Genomic DNA, 17,380 nt, shown 5'->3' with positions numbered 1-17,380 from the left:
TTTCCGGCACATATTTCTTAAATACCTACAATGAGCAAGGTGCCATGCTCATTTTTACATGACGTGCTATCCTTGGCCCTCTAGTTGCTAGTTGGCCATTGTTAGAAGACACAGAATAGTGGAGAGCTTTGTCAGTAAAATGCTGGGCACATAAAAGTTTTTCCTTGTTTTTTTTCCTCCTGGGTTCCATCCTATCCTAAGTTCTTCAAAGCACTAACACTTCGGCTGTGTAAAATCTTCAAACACTAAATCAGCATTGTTCAATTGAAATATAATATAAGTCTCAAATGTCACATATATAATTTTAAAATTTCCCGTAGCTGCATAAAGAAGTACAGTGAATGAGATGAAATTAATTTTAATAATGTATTTGATTTAATACATCCAGAGTAATATCATTTCAGTGTGTCATAAACATAAATATTTACTGATGAGAAATTTTACACCCTTTTTTCCTACTCAGTCTTTGGAGTGCAGTGTGTATATTACCATTACAGCTCATCTCTAGTCACACCCACCACAGTTCACATGTTCAATCGCCCCTCGTGGTTAGGGGCTAGTATAGTGGACAGGGCAGGGCTAAATTATGTTACTGGATTCTAAGAGTTAGCCACGATTTCTCCATTAAACAGTTTTGGACTATGGTCAGATCCTCACCTGGAAGGAGAAATATAGAAAGAATGAATTGAAGTTATCTTAAGTACATTTTTAATATGTGCTTTTTATAAAGCTCATCCAGGGTATGCATAAAAAGAGTTTGTATCAAAGACCAGGTCAGCTATTTTCAGAAATGCAAGTAGCAGTTAACAAGTGCTAGGAAAGAGCGAAATTGTGGAAACTTAAAGGAAGGTTATACCTTTAGTTATTATTGGTTGGGAGTAAAATCAACAGCTATTTAGTGACGCTGAGTGGAAGCTGGTTGAAATAGTAAATTTAAAAAATGGATGTGATAAATTATCCATAATCATCAGTGAAATCTTTTTCCATCAGAGATCTTTTAGTCATGGTATTTGTCAAAGGTAGAAATGACAGGATTTTCTTTTCTTTTCTGAATGGTGGTGTCAATGACTTTTTTTCCTTTAAACCAGTTGTATGGTCTATTATAGAATGAAGTCATTGTGTGGAGATAGATAAAGACACTCTCTTCTTTATGCCATCTGTTGCCAGAGTTCATTATGCTTCATGCCATAGTCATTTGTGACTTCAGTGTCATCGATATGGTTGATGGTCCAAGACAGTGTACCACCTGGAACATTAAAAAAAGTCTGTTGATAATTTGTTATAACAGTCCTATAGACCACAATTGTGTGATGCCATTACATATAGAAGCATAAATATTTAATTTACTAGGCATTTGAATTTTTGGATCAGAGACATTAAGGATTCACATGAGACGAATGTCATTTTTTATTTTGTCTGAACTTTTTTAATAGAAAAATTCATGTATATACAACATTATAGAGAATAGGATGATGAACATTGAAGTACCCGTTAGCCCAGCTTCAACAATCCTTAACTAATGGCTAATTTCTTTTTCATCTATAATTCTATCCTCAATTACCTGGATCCACAATGCCAGAATCATCAATAATCCATCAGTCATTTTAATATCTTCAACAAAATGCCATGTCATACCTAAAATTTAATAATTTTAACATTTTCAAATACCCAGGCAATGTTCACATTTCGACAAATTTTTTACAGTAAGATTGTTTGGATCAGGATATAGACAAGACATACATATTGCATTTGGTTCATAGGCTTAATCCATAGGCTTTCTCCTTACCTTTTCTCCCCCTTGTATATTTTTTGAGATAACCAGGTAATTTGTTCTGTAGAGTTTTTCAGTCTGAATTTTGCTGATTGTATCCCCATGATGTTGGTTATCATGTACTTCTATCCCCTGCATGTTTTATAAAATGGAGTTAAATCAGAAGTTCTGGCAAAATTCTGGCTTGATTTTTTGTGTAAGAATATTTCCTAGGTGCTATTATGTATTTTCACATGGAAGCACATATGTATCTTAATGTTATGCTTTGTCTCTTAATGTTAACATGATGAATATGTTCATGTATCATCAGCCTCAGCCATCCATCCGTTATAATTTTCTCCATCCACTTTTCACCTAATGGTTTTAGCAGCCATTGGTGATCATGGCTTTAACCCACCATTTCATAAGGGATTGCAAAATAGTGATATTCTAATTCTGTCATCTCTTCTTAATTTATTAGCTGGACTTCATACAAACACTTTTCTTTATCAGCAGCCTGGTTACTTTGAAGTGTAGTTTCTGTAGCAGTGACAGTATTAATATTTAATTCTTTTCATTTGTTTAGTAGTCTTCAGGTGAATTGGTTCCCTAACATATCCTCTAAAAGTAAATGTGTGTGTGTGTGTGTGTGTGTGTGTGTTTGGTATCATTATAATTCATAGATTTAAACATATTTGATATATTTCAATCCATTGTATTTATTACTCTTTGTGATGCCCCACTTCTGGCCAGTGGATGCCTCTTCAAGTTGGCACTGAGTCCTTCTAACATGACCCCAGTGGACGTCTTTGCTTTCTGTGGTATCATATTGTTCCAGGCTCATCTTACATTTCTCTGCCCCAGATTTTGAATCAGCTATTTCTCCAAGAAGTCTTGGTTCCTTTAAGGAATAAATGGTATTTAGAGAACATACCTGCACGCCTCAGGTTTTAAGCTTCAGAATTTTTTGTTCTGGAGTCTGTATTAGTTAGGAAAACTCTAGTGAAAGAAGCCCCAATGTCAGTGGCTTAATGCAATCCAAGTTTATCTTTACCTAATATATTGGCAGGCCGTCCTTCGTGCAGTGATTTGGGATGCAGAATCTTTTTTTCTTATCATTCTATCAACCCATAGTGTCTTCTTTCAGCTTAGAGATGTAGAAAGGAAAAGTGGAAAGGCAAAGGCACTGCTTTTAACCACTGTGGCCTGGAAGTCATACACATCATTTCCACTCTCAATATGTTAGTGAGGCTTAGTTATATAAACCCTCCTCAAGGTAACATGGTGGTAAAGGTAGCCCCTGGCCAGGCAACTCTATACTGTAGCGGAACACACATCTGTGTTGAATGTCAAGCTGTATCTGCCAGACACCAACTCTTTTGCCATCCAAAATGATGTGCTCTCCCCACCTTCCTCCAAAGAGACAATTCAAAGTCTCTGTGACTGCATCTAGCTTGTTGTACATCGCATGTTCGCCTACCCTGAATAAATATGTATAGAGAGAAGATAACCACAATAAACAGTCCCGTTTGGAAAAGAGAAGAAAGAGGTAGAACACAGATCACTGGCCATAGAAATTCTGGAATACTGTCAAGTATGTAGTATGATGAAATCCCTCGATTAGACTTGAATTCTCCTTTCCGTGGCTGCAAGCAGTTCCCTGTTCATTGCTTTCGATGGGACCTTGCTTCTGCTCCCTGGAAGTGTTGTCCTTATCCATTTTCACACCTGTCCACATTTGAAGTAGTTACTGAAGATTGTGCCATCTTAGGGAGCTGTACATTTTTTGCAGTTGACTTCCTGTTCCTGCAAGTTAGGAAGTAACTTTGGAGAGTCAACCTTTTTGTTTGTTTATGTATTTGTTTTTAAAACTCAAACTCTCTTGTTATTTTTTTGTGTGTTTTTTTTTTAAAGAAGAGTCTCTGACTTCTTCAGCAATATGTACTACTCTTTCAAAACCTGGTAGGGTTATGATCTATATTCTTCCTGTTAGTGCCATATGCCAGTAACTTCATCCAAAGGACTGTCAAGGTATAACTGTCAAACATTGTTTTCTTTGCTTCTGAATTCCTTTGGCTATCTGTCTCATTTCAGAGTAGCTGTTAAGAGGAGTCACTGAAATAGTAGGAAGAAAACCGTGTTTTTAATTTAATCTTTGCCCCAAGGCTGAGTCTTAATGGGTCTGTCCCACAAAGCCTTTCTCAGTCTTCTCTCTTATCCTTTGGGGTCTTGAGACACCTGGCTTTTCTATCCTTTCAAATTCCTAGATATCCGCACTTCCTCTATCCCACTCTTTATTCTCATAAATTTTACCTAAGCTCATCTCTTTCTTCCCAAACCTTGCTAAATGCTGCCAATAACAACCAACATGTGCAGAATATACAGGCACAGCAAACATGCAGTCTGCCTTTCAAGTTCCCATGCGTGAGATTTACCAACTGTTTTCCCACTGTATGCACCAAGGATCTCCAGGTTTCCAGTCTCCAGCATCAGTTTCCTTGCTGCCTGACTGCTGGGCCAATTTTAGATATTTGTTGTGGCAGGCCTTCACTGGAAGGTACTAATTTCTGTGTTCGTTAGGGTAATGCTGGCTGCTGTAATAGAGACTGTCACAGAATTAGAGAATCTTAGAACGAAAAAAGGACTTTAGAGAGCATGTAGTACATCCAACTCCTCTTCGATTTAGGAATCAGAAACCAAGACAAGAAAGAGTTGAGGCTTGCTCAGAGCCACACAGTTACCTGGAGGCCGTACAGGTAGCCGCCTGGCTGGGCCTTGGCCTCTTTAGCCCTTAGCTTGGCCTGGAACATCCTACAGGCTTAATGAACATTCTTCAGACTGAAGTGGGAATAAAGATGAACTCTACTAGGGTGTCACTGAGGCTCAGACAAAAAGAGAGGAAGGAAGGAAAATTCAGAAAACAATTGGAACTTCAGTAAAAATGCCTCAAGAAAGGTATAGATTAGAAGACCTATAGTACTTTGTTATGTATATTTTGTACATTTTCATGCTTTTAATCTTAATCAAAATGCTAAGGACTTTGGATGGTACACTTTTGAGACAGCAGTTTTGATGTAGTCTTCATAATAAACCACTGAATACTTAGTTTAAAACCCAAACATAATTGACCCAACTGTTGTTCCCTTAGCCTGGTTTTCAATCTTCCTCTCACCATCTCTGAGCTTCTAGTGGTGCGTAGAGGTTGGAGTGGGGGTCATAGTTGGGATGAGAGGGGCCAAGGTTAAGGAAAGAGATGGTTTGAGAAAATGAAAACCACCATCTTTATGTTTTGATGATGAGTGTGAAGGAGCCTGCTGAGATTTCCATGCTAATGCCCTCGTCCACAGCACATCAAAATGTAAAGACAGGACTGTAAATTTTAGATAGCATCGCATTTTTGGTGTAGGACAGTGTCCAGCATGCTACAGGGCTCCGTAATGCTCTCATTCATTAATTTAGGTGGTATTTATTCAGCACCTCTTCTGTACCAGGGCCTGGACTAGCATTTAGGATATACACACAACATGATGCAAGCATTGCGTCAGGAGCTTACAGGCAACGTAATATGTTAAGCTTCAGCTTGTTGTACTGGACTGTAATACTGGGTGTAATGTTTTGGAAGGTAATAAAAGTTTGTGTAGATATAAACGTGACCCTCTTGAATACTCTTATCGTCTCCCACAGAGATAGGAAGACAAGCTTGGAGGCAGTTTCTTTGGGAATTTTTTTCTACCGTTCAAGCCGGAAAAAGGCCTGATTGATGGGCTAGGCCACATCCGGTGAAGGTGTTCTGTTCACTTATCTGGGGATGTTTTCAGTTTCTGCATGAGCATATCTTTAGTTTCTAAGTCAAAGTCAGTATAAAAGTTGAATTTGCTTTTGGAAAATTTTTTGCAGACTGTTAAAACAATTGAATAACAAAGAATGTCTGCATTCTGAGATTAATTATTTGGAGTGCTTTCTTCATAGCATTGTAAGATATTGTAGTGAAGAATCCCAGAGAATAAATAAATTCTCATGCAGAATCATACTCTAAAGGTGAATTGTGTCAAGCTAACCTTTATTTACATGAAAAATTCTTGTTCTTTAAAAATCTTTTATAGATGGGATTAGGAAGGAGCAGAATTTGGACGTTTACTATTGAATGTTGTGTTTTAATTAACTAAAGATGGCATGCCAAAAAATGGTGTGTATTCTGGCTGTCATCTGAATAGGACCTTTAGAAACTGGTTTAGATATCAATTGTGGTTCCCTAATCATTTATTTATTTCTCATTTTGATTTAGACTAGAGGCTGTGTTTTTTCAGTCCTCTGATTCTTAGGCCTAGAAAGAAATTCATCTTTACTGATTATCCTGATAGACTTAAGTACAGTCATGAAAATAAAAGTCACAAAATAAGAAATGAAAGTGATGAGTAAACATGAAGAAATTCAACTTTTCTATCAAGCAGAGACATGCAAATTAACACCCAGCGTAATAATATTTTTTTCTTTTTCAATTTGGCAAATGTTACAAAATTGATGTTGTAACTTATGTTGGTGAAGATGTGAGTAGACACACATCTTTATAGACTGTTGAGGAATGTTTAGATTGATAATGAATGATAAACTCCAGAGGAATGTCATTCTTATTGCTTATCCTGACACGATTTTCGGTATCACATTACCGTGTCTTAAGTGTATAAACCCTAAACCCTATAAAACTAGAGGTGTATTTTTGTGTCAAAGCATCAATATTCAAAATAATTTGCAGAGGATTATGAAAGGATTGACATTGCCCTGGGCTCCCTCCCTTCGAGAGGAATTTGTGTTCTTACTTATTTGTTTGGAGGAATATGGGTAGAGAGGACTATGACAGATCCAGACTACTGTGTGGCAACTGATACACACTTAGTTCATAATTAAAGATATTCACTTAACTTACTTTCAGCTAATCTGAGGATTCATCATGACACGATAAAAACATCATTGTCTGGAGCCTAGGCCTGGCTTTAATTGCAATATCGTCTTTGACCATGGGGCTAAATGAGGCAACATCCTGCTTTCACAGCTGTGTGCGTAGAAGTGAGGCAGGAGGCTCCTAGCGCAGTTTTCTTGACCTTCATTCCACAGACTCTCCACTTCACTAACCAATTCCTATTTCATTGTAGTTTCTCCTTTATTTTTAATGTTTACTGCTAGGACCGTCTCTCAAATCCATTCCTTCTCCATTTCCACGAACAAATGATTTCAGGCATTGGTGGGAACAATCATTAAGCAAAACCAGATAACAGGTAGGAGGTAGTGCAGACATACTTTTCACTGTATCATGATGGTTTTAGTTAAGATGGCGTTAACATTAGTATAAAATTTTAAGATATGTGAGCTTGGCTTAAGTTAACGTTTTTAAAAATCTAATTTTTTTCTAATCCCTTTTATTTTAGTAGGTGGAAGAATAAGGTTAAGGGCCTCAGTATTACTATGTTGGTTGGAATGAGGCGAGTCGAGAAGCTGCTATTTTGGTGGATGTTGGATGAAAAAGGACACCAGTAGAGCTGTATCTGACCATCTTTTGCATAATATTTCCAAAACAATAAAAAACCCAGCAGAACCACTGACCCCATTTGGGTGTGAACCCAAACATAAGCGTCCATAGTTCTTAATCATTTTAATATTAGCATTGCTGGAGATTATCTTTTTACAAAGCAAGGGAATCTTTAGAATCTGTCACCATGGTTCTTTTACAGTCATTTAAGATTTCTATTGTTATTAAGTAAAATACATGGATTCAGGGAAGATCAAAGGAATGACTCATCAGGCTGTTGCCTCACAAAAGGATGTGTATCTGGCATGGAAATATCACCAGGCCTCTAAAGAGAATTGTTAGCCTAGTGAAAGAAAATTACCCTGCTCAGAAAATCACGCCGATGAACATGCAAAAGTTCACGGAAGAAAATAAATAAAAAGCACACCATCCATTTACAGGCTATATCGTTTTGAAGATTCTGTCTCTCCCTGTTTCTCTAATCCACTTTGATTACATCATTACATTTTAATGGACACATGGCTGAATAATTAGGAAAGAAAGAACACCCAGAACAAAACAGGAAAATCTAGCTATGGACTTGCCTGAGGGTTCTGATGCATTGTCAAAAATGGAACTCGGTATCAAACCTGTAATTTCACAGATAATGTTGCTTAGAGCAACATAAGAAATTTTATTTTTAAAAAGTATTAATGAGTCGCACTGAAGGCCATTGGATATGGCAAAAATCATGTGGGTATTTGAGAATGTGCTGTAAATTGAGTGTCAATTCACGGTCTCATTTTACTTTACCTCATGCCCATACCTACCTGACTTTTGAGTTGCTCTAAGCAGATATGCCGATGATACTGTATGTCATTTTTCACTATGACGACTCAAGACTAGAAGCTTGTTTTCACTCACAGCAGAAATATCAAGACGTTGTATAAAACATAATGGCTTTGATACATAAAACTACATTATGATAGGTTTTGTATTTACACATCATCACTAGCGATAGGCCAGGAGTTGAGCGGCTCTGGCACATCACTTGCAGTAGTTGGCCAGCAGGAGAATGAAGCAGTGGTAGTGCTAACGGTGGGAGCAACCCATGGGCCACCCCAAATCTGTGGGATGAAGAGTGACTAGTTGGGCTTACGAAGCAACCACCCCTTTCCTGTCATATTCTTTCTCCTGTTTCCTTCTCTTCTCACATTCACACAAAACAGGGCAAGGAAAATACCAAAACCCCCCACAGTGACGGTTCCGTGAGATGCCCCCAATGAGCTCTAGTTATATTTTTTTCTAATTTAAGGTAAATGTGTAACCGTTGAAGACAAGTTTGCTTACCACTGAATATTATCTCAGACTTCACTGTGGGTTCACGTTCCCCTCTCTGGGAGATACTGTTGTGCTGGGAAGAAGCCCCTTCGGGAGAGCTGCTTCTGGTCCATCTCTGCTATTAACTGGCTGGGTGACCTCGGGGAAGCCCTGTCCAGGCCACAGGTGGATGAAGAGAGAACACCTCGTGTTTCACTCAGCTCTTAAAGAGATTTCCAGAAAAGTAGATTACTTGCCTGTAGTGTTGTCTTTAAATTTACAAGCATTTTAACCACTGAGGACGAATGAATGGTATCAGGGGAATGCTGTTAGTAAGATTTAGCGACTATTTTAGATTGCCAACGAGCAGTGTGACTTACAGTAAGTACATGATGTCCCAGCCTTAAAAATAAAATGAGTCTATTCATATAGGTATTTGTGTTGAATTTCAATGGAAAGTTGTTTTCTTTCACCTTTAATTTTGTACTTCAATTTTAGTCAAGAAATTATATTGTGTTAGTGTTTTCAAGTGAATTTTATGCAGCATATATTTTTAAAAATTTGCTTCCTAATAATTCTAGCCCAGTTATTTCTCCTATGGTAAGCTACTTTCATTTTAAAAATAGACCTGTTCTACGAGACTTAACTTGGCCCTGGTTGTTGTCCTCTTATGCGAGTTATTTAATTTAAAAATAGAACTGTCTCAGTAGATCTGTATCAACTAGTTTATGATTGTTTCTATCTGGAGAAAACTTGAATTAGGTAGTCAGTTCTGTGGAATCATGTTTGGGAGTATTATCATTCAGTTATATTTTCCTCTTTGGCATCCTGACAGAAGACAGTTTTGTTTCCAGGTTGATAGTTTCAGTGTATTCAGCTGATGTTTTTTCTTAAGCTATATTTAATATCCTCAAGGGCTGGGGAAATTTTATAATTTGGATGAAAAAGAGATTCCCATTGAAAAGTAGTTAACATGTAACTTTTTTGAAACAAGCAATTAGCCCAAGACTGTTTTTAGATCAATCAAATTATTCTTTTACCCAGAGCAATTTTAATTTAAAAGTGCATTGGTACACCTTTGGGCACATTAAAAACAATCAGTATTTCTGTGAATGCATATTTCTAGAGTACGTGTCTGAAGCACCACTAAACAATGATAAGGAATAGTTTTTCTATTTATTAAGTCTAAATTGTTTTAATTTTCAACCTTTAAATGAAATTTGATGTCCAGTTGTACAAACTGAAAATATGTTTCATTTTGTTAGAAATTTAATTAATATTGATTTTCTGATATTTTAAGCCTTCAATTTTAACACAAACTCTTTTGGCCTTATAAACTCTTAGAGATGTAATTATTTGTCCCTTCTAAAAAGTGTAGAATTTATAAAGTTACAGAAAATGAACATAAAACATGTTATACATCACATACTTTTATTATTAAAGTGTAGCTCAATATATTTTGTTACTTAAACATACAATTTGACATATTTTAAAACTAATTTTTCAAATTGTGCTATCAGATCCGATTATATAATGTGACAGTTTGAAATATAGTCAACCAGATTTATGAGTTCCTCATCAGTAAAACTAATTCCTCCCTAAAATGATCTTTTGTAGACTTTTGCCATGTAATCCGATCTTTGAAAGTCCTGGTTTTTCTTTTGTTTGTTTGTTTGTTTTTCCATCCAAGCAGCAGAGACCACTTTAGCTTGTAATATGAGCATTGTATACATAAGTAATACAGTAGTCAGGTCATGCTTTATCAAAGAAATGGGCAGACAGTTGTCTTCGATCACAATCTCATTTTCTGTCAATTCCTGTTTACTTCACGAATTTCACAAACTTTTCATCAACTTAGACACACACTTTTATAGTTTTAAAAAGTTTTTATAATGACATTTTCCCCAAGCATATTTTTTGCCATGCACTTGGCCAGACATTTTCTTGTTAGTTGTATTTTGCATACTCATATTTTTTAATCTTTATTAATTGGCAAATTTTTACATGAATGGACTCAATTTCGTCTCAATTTCTGTACACCTTTGTTGTTGTTGTTGTTTTTTTTGGGGTTTTTTTTAAAGAGTCTGATACTCTGTGGATACTCAGTTAATAGTTGTTGAAAAAGACTTTCCTGGAAAGGTGATTCAATTTGGTAATTCTTTAGACACTAGGAACCAAAATGTCAAGATTACTGCCGATGGATGCACTCTTTCTGGTGCTGGACTGGCGAATAATGCAAAGATTTAAATAGTCTCACTTTAGTCCACCTGCTTACATCCTTTACCTGATATAGAATTTGTATAAAGCACCTACCTTATCCTTGTCCCTCAAAAGGTCCACAGCTAACAAACGCAGGCTTACTGGATTAAAGCAAATGAATGATAGAGGTGGTACAAGTACTGTTTGTTCCCCAGATTGCCCAGTGTTTTGAAGATGAGCAAGGGTTCAATCTTGGTAGAAGTTGAAAAGCTTATTCTGCAACATTATGATTTTCTACCTTTTATTGTGAGATGAGATGTACATTGTGGAATAGCAGCAGAAAATGGGAATTGTCGATAGGTAGCTGTTTAAAGTCTGAACCGAAACTTGGAAGGTAGATGGGAGTTAGATACTTGACACCATTTTGAATTTCGGCCACCCCAGATTTACTGAGATAAATGTTACTGTAATTAAGTAGTGTGAAGCCTCACAGTGGAAAAGTTGCTCAAGTAGCTAACCCACCTTTGTAAAATCCAGGTGGCTCTTTGAAGAGTCATTCACACCCCAGTCCCTGGCCTGCTCGGAGTCTGTCCCTCATACTCAGGTCTTTCTGGGAGACTTGAGGTGTTAAGGAAAGGAATGTTGGTTGCATATGCTGTAAATACAAACTTCCTTTGTATGATAGGTAAAGAATAGGGAATATTTTAGCATAGACATCTGTCCTTTTGGTTCAACATTTTAGCATAATTTCTTCAAATCAGTGTTAAATCCTTTGATACACATCACTGAAAAATTAGCCCTTGTGATGTGCTTTTCCCTGTAAGACTGATTTATATTATTTTAATCCAATTTGTCCTGAATGCAAATGTTAATATTAAGTTTAGTCCAATACTTCCTGAACACAAATGTTAGAGGGAAGAAATAATATGATTTATTCCTGGCTTCTAGGCTCCCAAGGCTGGATCTGACACTGCTTTCCATTTTCTTCTTTCCTTTCCACTTGTTCCTCTCTTCCTTCTCTACACCTGTGTCAATTATCTGCTCAGATAAACCTGTTTTGATCTTAGTGGTGGCCTGCGGTAGTTCATAGAACTGTGATCAGTCCTAAATCTGAATATATCTGACATTCTTGAAAAGATGCTTAAATGACAGCTTCTGATCATAATTCAGTCATGTTTCAATGGATGGAAAGCACTGTGAGGGAATATCTAGCCAGGTGTGAAGGCCCCTCCCCCTCCCCATCCACACCCCATACACAGAAAACATCCTGAAGCCTGGGGCTCAGGATGGCATGAAGCATGGAGTGTGTAACTTGATCTGAGAGTGGCAATGCCCTAAACACGGTCGGGAAGCACAAAATGTTTCTGTCACATAGGTAGCAACTTTGCTCTTAGTATTTGCTGAATATTCTGGAGAGCTTCTGGTTGGTTGGTTGGTATATTCATGGAAGGAAACCAATGATTAAATATGAGTGATGGCAAATTGGGTATGGGGCCTTCTGTGATTAGCCCTTCATAAGAAATCTTTAGCTGAAAATTGGCAATTTGCCTATCCTCTTGCTTCTCACATAAAAAAACAAAAAGCAATCAGAGAGAAAGTGGAACCTTCGATTTCTCTAGTCATATAGTAGGGCTCTTTTATTGTTTGAATCGTTAAGTGTTCTTTTTTTTTTTTTTTTTGTACCCACCAGTAACTTGATCTTTTATCACTCTCCGGACTGCCTCCTCCTCTGGTATGCCCTGATGTATTCAACACATGTGTTCACATGGGAGGCTCGCAGCACTGAGAGCAATTTACATTCGGCTTCCCAGCCTGTGAGAAGCAGCAAATCAGTCTCTGAGAAGGCTTCGGAGACTTGTCAGCAGTCTGTAGCTTATTTCTGTGTGTGTGAGGGTGTGTGTATGTCTCTCTCTTTCTCTCTCTCTCTCTCACCATTTATAGGCTGGAATCACTGTGGAGGAACAAGCAACAAAGTCTTGTCAAGATTTTATCTCAGGGTAATGATTAGTTAAAAATGAAAGAATAATAATACTGATTTTCCTTAGAAGAATAATTGACTGTTTGATGTAGAGAACACCCAGTTTCTTCCTGAGGAAAGCTGAACAGGGGCTACATTAGCAGCCGGAGGCTCTGACAGCAGCAGGGGCTGGATATAAGCAGCGGCTTGCTAAGGGAGCCCGTAAATGGACTTTGGTCTCAATGCTTTGACTCTTTGTCGTGGTTTTGGATGTTGGAATACGGGCGGTGATCTCCTATCTTTTGTCAACTCACCTGATTTAAAGGAAAGATGAGTGAAGAACCAAAAGAGAAAAATGCAAAACCTGCTCATAGGAAAAGGAAAGGAAAAAAGGTAAGAAATGAATAAGCAACATGTACTCTGTATTGTTCTCTGACTCTGGGAGGAAGTGATCTTCCGGCTGGATTGTTAAGAGACTGGATTTTAAGAAGCTGCTAGAATCAGAATGCTTTTGTTTTTCTGGTCTATTAATGGGTGTGTTTTGTGTTGAAGAAAAACATTACAACTCAAATACATTGCTAAAATATTTAAACAGTTAAATATAGTCATTTAGATTTCACTGAAGTGGTGTGTTTTTCATAGTGATATTTAGGATTATTAAGTAAACACATGTCCTAATTATGTGGGTGGGTGTGTTTTTTTTCCCCTTTAAATTTTCCAGAATGCTTGTTAATCAACAGGGTACAATTAGTAATGAATATTATTATGGTATAGATGTTTAGCTTTAACACATATTTTAGGCAAACTTAGGGAAACCTGTAGTTACACTTTAAAATTACAGCATGGAGGTGAACTCCATCTTAATTATTGATCAGCTTATGGCTGACAAATCTCAGATTTGCCATTGACTCTGCAGTTGTACAGCCATATCCCTAATTTGTTCATTCTAATTTATAAAATTAATTTTGTTTTCCATGTAAGTGGAAGAATCTTCAACATATAAATAGGTGATTATTATAAACCTGTAGATTCATTTTGGTTTTCTTGAATGTGTATGTCTTAAAATGTGCTCCTAACTTTTTAATACATTTTGAAATGGGGTTGCGGGGGAGGTAATTCCCTAGGTCTGGCATTTGCTTTTGATCCATTGTGGTTTATAAACTGGCTTCCACAGGGCGTGCCTCCAATGGAAAAGACAGTTGTGTATCTGTAACAAAGAAAACAAATCCCTAAAATTGGATTATATTTCATAGTTATTTAAGGAAAATGTGTACTATCTTTTGAAATCTATAATCAAAGTCTTCAGATATTATATTTTAATCACTAGAATTATTATATATAATTGTGACTTTAAAATGCTTCCCTGACCCAATGTAATGTATGCTCAGCCAATGGACACACACAAACTGGATGGCTGTAATAGGGAAGATAAAGCTTTCAACTACTCATTGAATGGTCAGGCATTTAAAAATATGTTCATAATCTGTGTGTTATTTATGAAGGAGTCATTTGAATACAGTGTTTTTGAAGGAGTTACTACCAGCAGACTGAGGACATGCCAACTTTCTAGGGCAGTGGTTCCCATCGTGCAGATGGTGAAGCTGTGCAGACTGGCCTTAAGTCAGCCTGGACTCCCTGCACATTGTCTCAGCAGGGGTTGTTGCATAGGTGCTCTTCTGATTTCCCAAGGGAGTAGGTCGCAGCTGCACAGCACAAACCATTTGTTTAATGGCTGGCGTCATGGTGCTGGTCTCAAGGAGAGCTGTCAGCTTTGCTCATGTTTATGAGATACGGCCTAAGTGTCTGACAGCCTCCACCATGATTCTGCACACAGAGTGTCACGGGGAGCCCAGACAGACATTATGAGCCACGGCAGTGCAATCCGGATTAAAGTGAGCAGTGGCCGGGTCGGTTGTAAATCACTGAGCTTTTATGTGGAACCCCTCAACATGGGCATTTTTTCCTCTCCTCTTTGAAATTTTGCCAGCTGTGTTCCAGTTTTCCTCATAGAAGGTTATCCTACTCAGAGAACAACCCTTGTCCCTACCATTCTACACTCTCCTAACTGCTGCCAGGGGTACTCTTTATGAAAGCCTTTATCACCACACTCTACCCCAGTACCTTCCAAACTCCCTACTGGGGCAGGCAGCCCAGTGAAATCCAAATTCCAAGCTCCAAATGCCTGACCACAGAGCTTGAGGCCCTTTGCAATCTAACCTGTACTCCCATCCCATGCTTTTTTCCCCTTCACCATTTACTTCACTCACATCTAACTCCATCCAAACTGGATTCTTGCCAGTCCGTGAATTAATCTATTGCTTCTGATGCCTGTTCTTTGTCCATGGAGTCAGCATTTCCATGCCAGCCTGCCTGGTGAAATTCTACTAATCTATGAAGATCCAACCCAGATCTTCCCCTCCCTTGAATCTAACCCGAGTTAGAATGAAGTCAGTCTTCTGGGTTGTCACAGCACCTTATTACCATCAGGACACTTGACGTATTCTGCTTCCTTGTCAGGTTGTCAGGTACCCGGTCTATCCCCTTGTCCACATTGAACCTGCTGGTATTCACATCAGGGGGTTCTCAGCGTGTTCCCTGTATGCAGTTGAGTCTCATTGAATTATCTGTACCATTTACTGACCAGTGTATTACCAATAATTTTCAGTGTTAGAGCAGATATGTATCAAGTAGGAGATATCTTTAAATGAATAGGGCTTTTCTCCCCATATTTTTTGGATAAGGGACACAGTATTTTTTGTTGGCTGTTAAATATACACACAGATCCCGATCTCTCTCTCTCTCTCTCTCTCTCTCTCTCTCTCTCTCTCTCTCTCTCTCTCTCTCTCTCTTCCATGTCCTTCTGAACCAAATATTTCATAAGGTCTCTGGGTGTTCCAGATAACCTACATTGCACCATTGGTGGGTGTGATCAAATGAAAGCATTTCAGGTGGGAAATATATGCAATGTGACAAATTCTGTTGCAACAAGCTCCCCAAATATTTTAAAGATTTCCTAGTTATTTATGGAATTATTTTGATATAAAATTTAGTGTAGAATTGTTTTGTGTAGGAATATATCTCAAAACTGCCCTAAAAATTGTGTGTTGGTGTTGAGTGTTTTCAGAACAGATCACATGTTTAGGGCATTTGGGTATAAAGTCTCTCTTGAGACTTTAATATTGGAGTCAGTGAGATAAATGTGAAAGAATCATTGTGTAATTCCTTTGTTAGCACATAGTAGTTTGTATTTTGCTCAGGAATATATAAGGTTTCAAAAGGATGGTAGGAAATGTTTTTTTTCCTAATAATTTCTATATCTTGTTTTGGACCGTGAAGAGGGTGTGTGTGTGTGTGTGTGTGTGTGTGTGTGTGTGTGTATCCACATCTTGTAGCTATTTATTTTTCCTTATGCTGGTTACCAGAGAAGGACTTACTAAAAGTCTGGAGACCTAAGTTCTAATCTAGTCCTGCTTCTAACTTGAAATCTTGTCTTTGAAAGAACAATCATAGTCTTTATAAAATGGGATCATATACCTGGTACTGCTACCAGGTAGTATAAAAAACTATGTATGATCGTATGAGAGTGAAATAAAAATCATCAGCAAGACCATATTTTTAAAAGGTTTTAAAATGTTGACTCCTAAACTCAAGGTGGTTGTCCCCATGGAATTTCAAACTTGCTGTAGAGTGGCTGATTCTCTAGTAGAAATGACAAATGAGGACATACTGTCCTCCTGATCTTATACCGCCAGAAATGCTTAGTTTAACTAGCCACTAAAGATTAAGTGTAAAGAGTGACATTTAATGATTTTATTCATTTAGCATCTGGATTACGTAGTCGGGTTGCCATAACAGAATACCATAGACTGTGTGGCTTAAATAACAGAAATTAATTTCCAGTTCTGGAGGCTGGAAATTCAAGATTAGGGTGCTAGCAGGGTTGGACTCTGGTGAGAGCTCTTCCTGGCTTGTAGACAGCTGCCTTCTCATTCTGTGCTCTCATAGTTCTTCCTTCGTGTGTGTAAGTTGAGAAACGGAGAAGGAGAAGGAGAAGAAGAGAGAGAGAGAGAGAGAGAGAGAGAGAGAGAGAGAGCGAGAGAGAGCGCTAACTCTTTCTCTTCTTATAAGGCCACTGATACTGTCAGATTAGGATCTCACCCTTATGACTTCATTTAACTCTAACCCCTAAAAGCCTTATCTTCAAATACAGTCACACTGGGTGTTAGGGCTTCAACATATGAGTTGGGAGCAGGATGCAATTCAATCCATAGGAGTATCTAAAGAAGGTACGTTGTCCAGGTTCCCAACCTAAATATGCTCAGTAAAACATGTGATGGTGATTGAAGTCCTTTCAATACATTTAGTTATTTAGCAGATGATGCTGTGTAGCGGGGAGCCTTTCAGTTCCAGGACCCAAGCCAATCGTCAGCCAATTCATGCAGAAACAGTTGAGGCTACCAAATGCAGGTGAATTCAAGTTCCATCACTGACAGAAAGGAGAGAGTAATAAATTCCATTTGAGGGTGATGTTAGGAAAGGATGCATACAGGAAGGCGTGCTTGAATTGATGTTAAAAGGATATGAGTTTCCCAAGTGTTCCCTAGAGCCTTCCAGGTAGAGAGTGTGGGATGAAAGAGAAAGGTTTGAAGCC

At 37.9% G+C, this 17,380-nt stretch overlaps 1 protein-coding gene across 3 annotated transcripts in view; it reads left to right on the top strand.

Annotated features, from left to right (window-relative positions):
- Positions 1–17,380, top strand: part of ANK3 (ankyrin 3) — a 593,532-nt gene that overhangs the window by 110,050 nt on the left and 466,102 nt on the right. Inside the window, exon 1 of one of the 3 annotated variants that reach the window (XM_088792002.1) lies at positions 12,571–13,122. The exons of the other annotated variants lie outside the window; for them this stretch is intronic. Coding sequence (XP_088648128.1) covers positions 13,060–13,122 — 63 coding nt within the window. The 5' untranslated portion in view covers positions 12,571–13,059. Of the gene's footprint in view, positions 1–12,570; positions 13,123–17,380 lie in introns of those variants that run through there. 3 annotated transcript variants of the gene reach the window in all.

Source organism: Rhinolophus sinicus, chromosome 15 (genome assembly GCF_057876585.1).
Source record: "Rhinolophus sinicus isolate RSI-liver-muscle chromosome 15, RSI-T2T, whole genome shotgun sequence".
NCBI classification, from domain to species: Eukaryota; Metazoa; Chordata; class Mammalia; order Chiroptera; family Rhinolophidae; genus Rhinolophus; species Rhinolophus sinicus.
The sequence above is the reverse complement of the archived record's forward strand: the minus strand, read 5'-3'. Positions and strand labels throughout refer to the sequence as shown.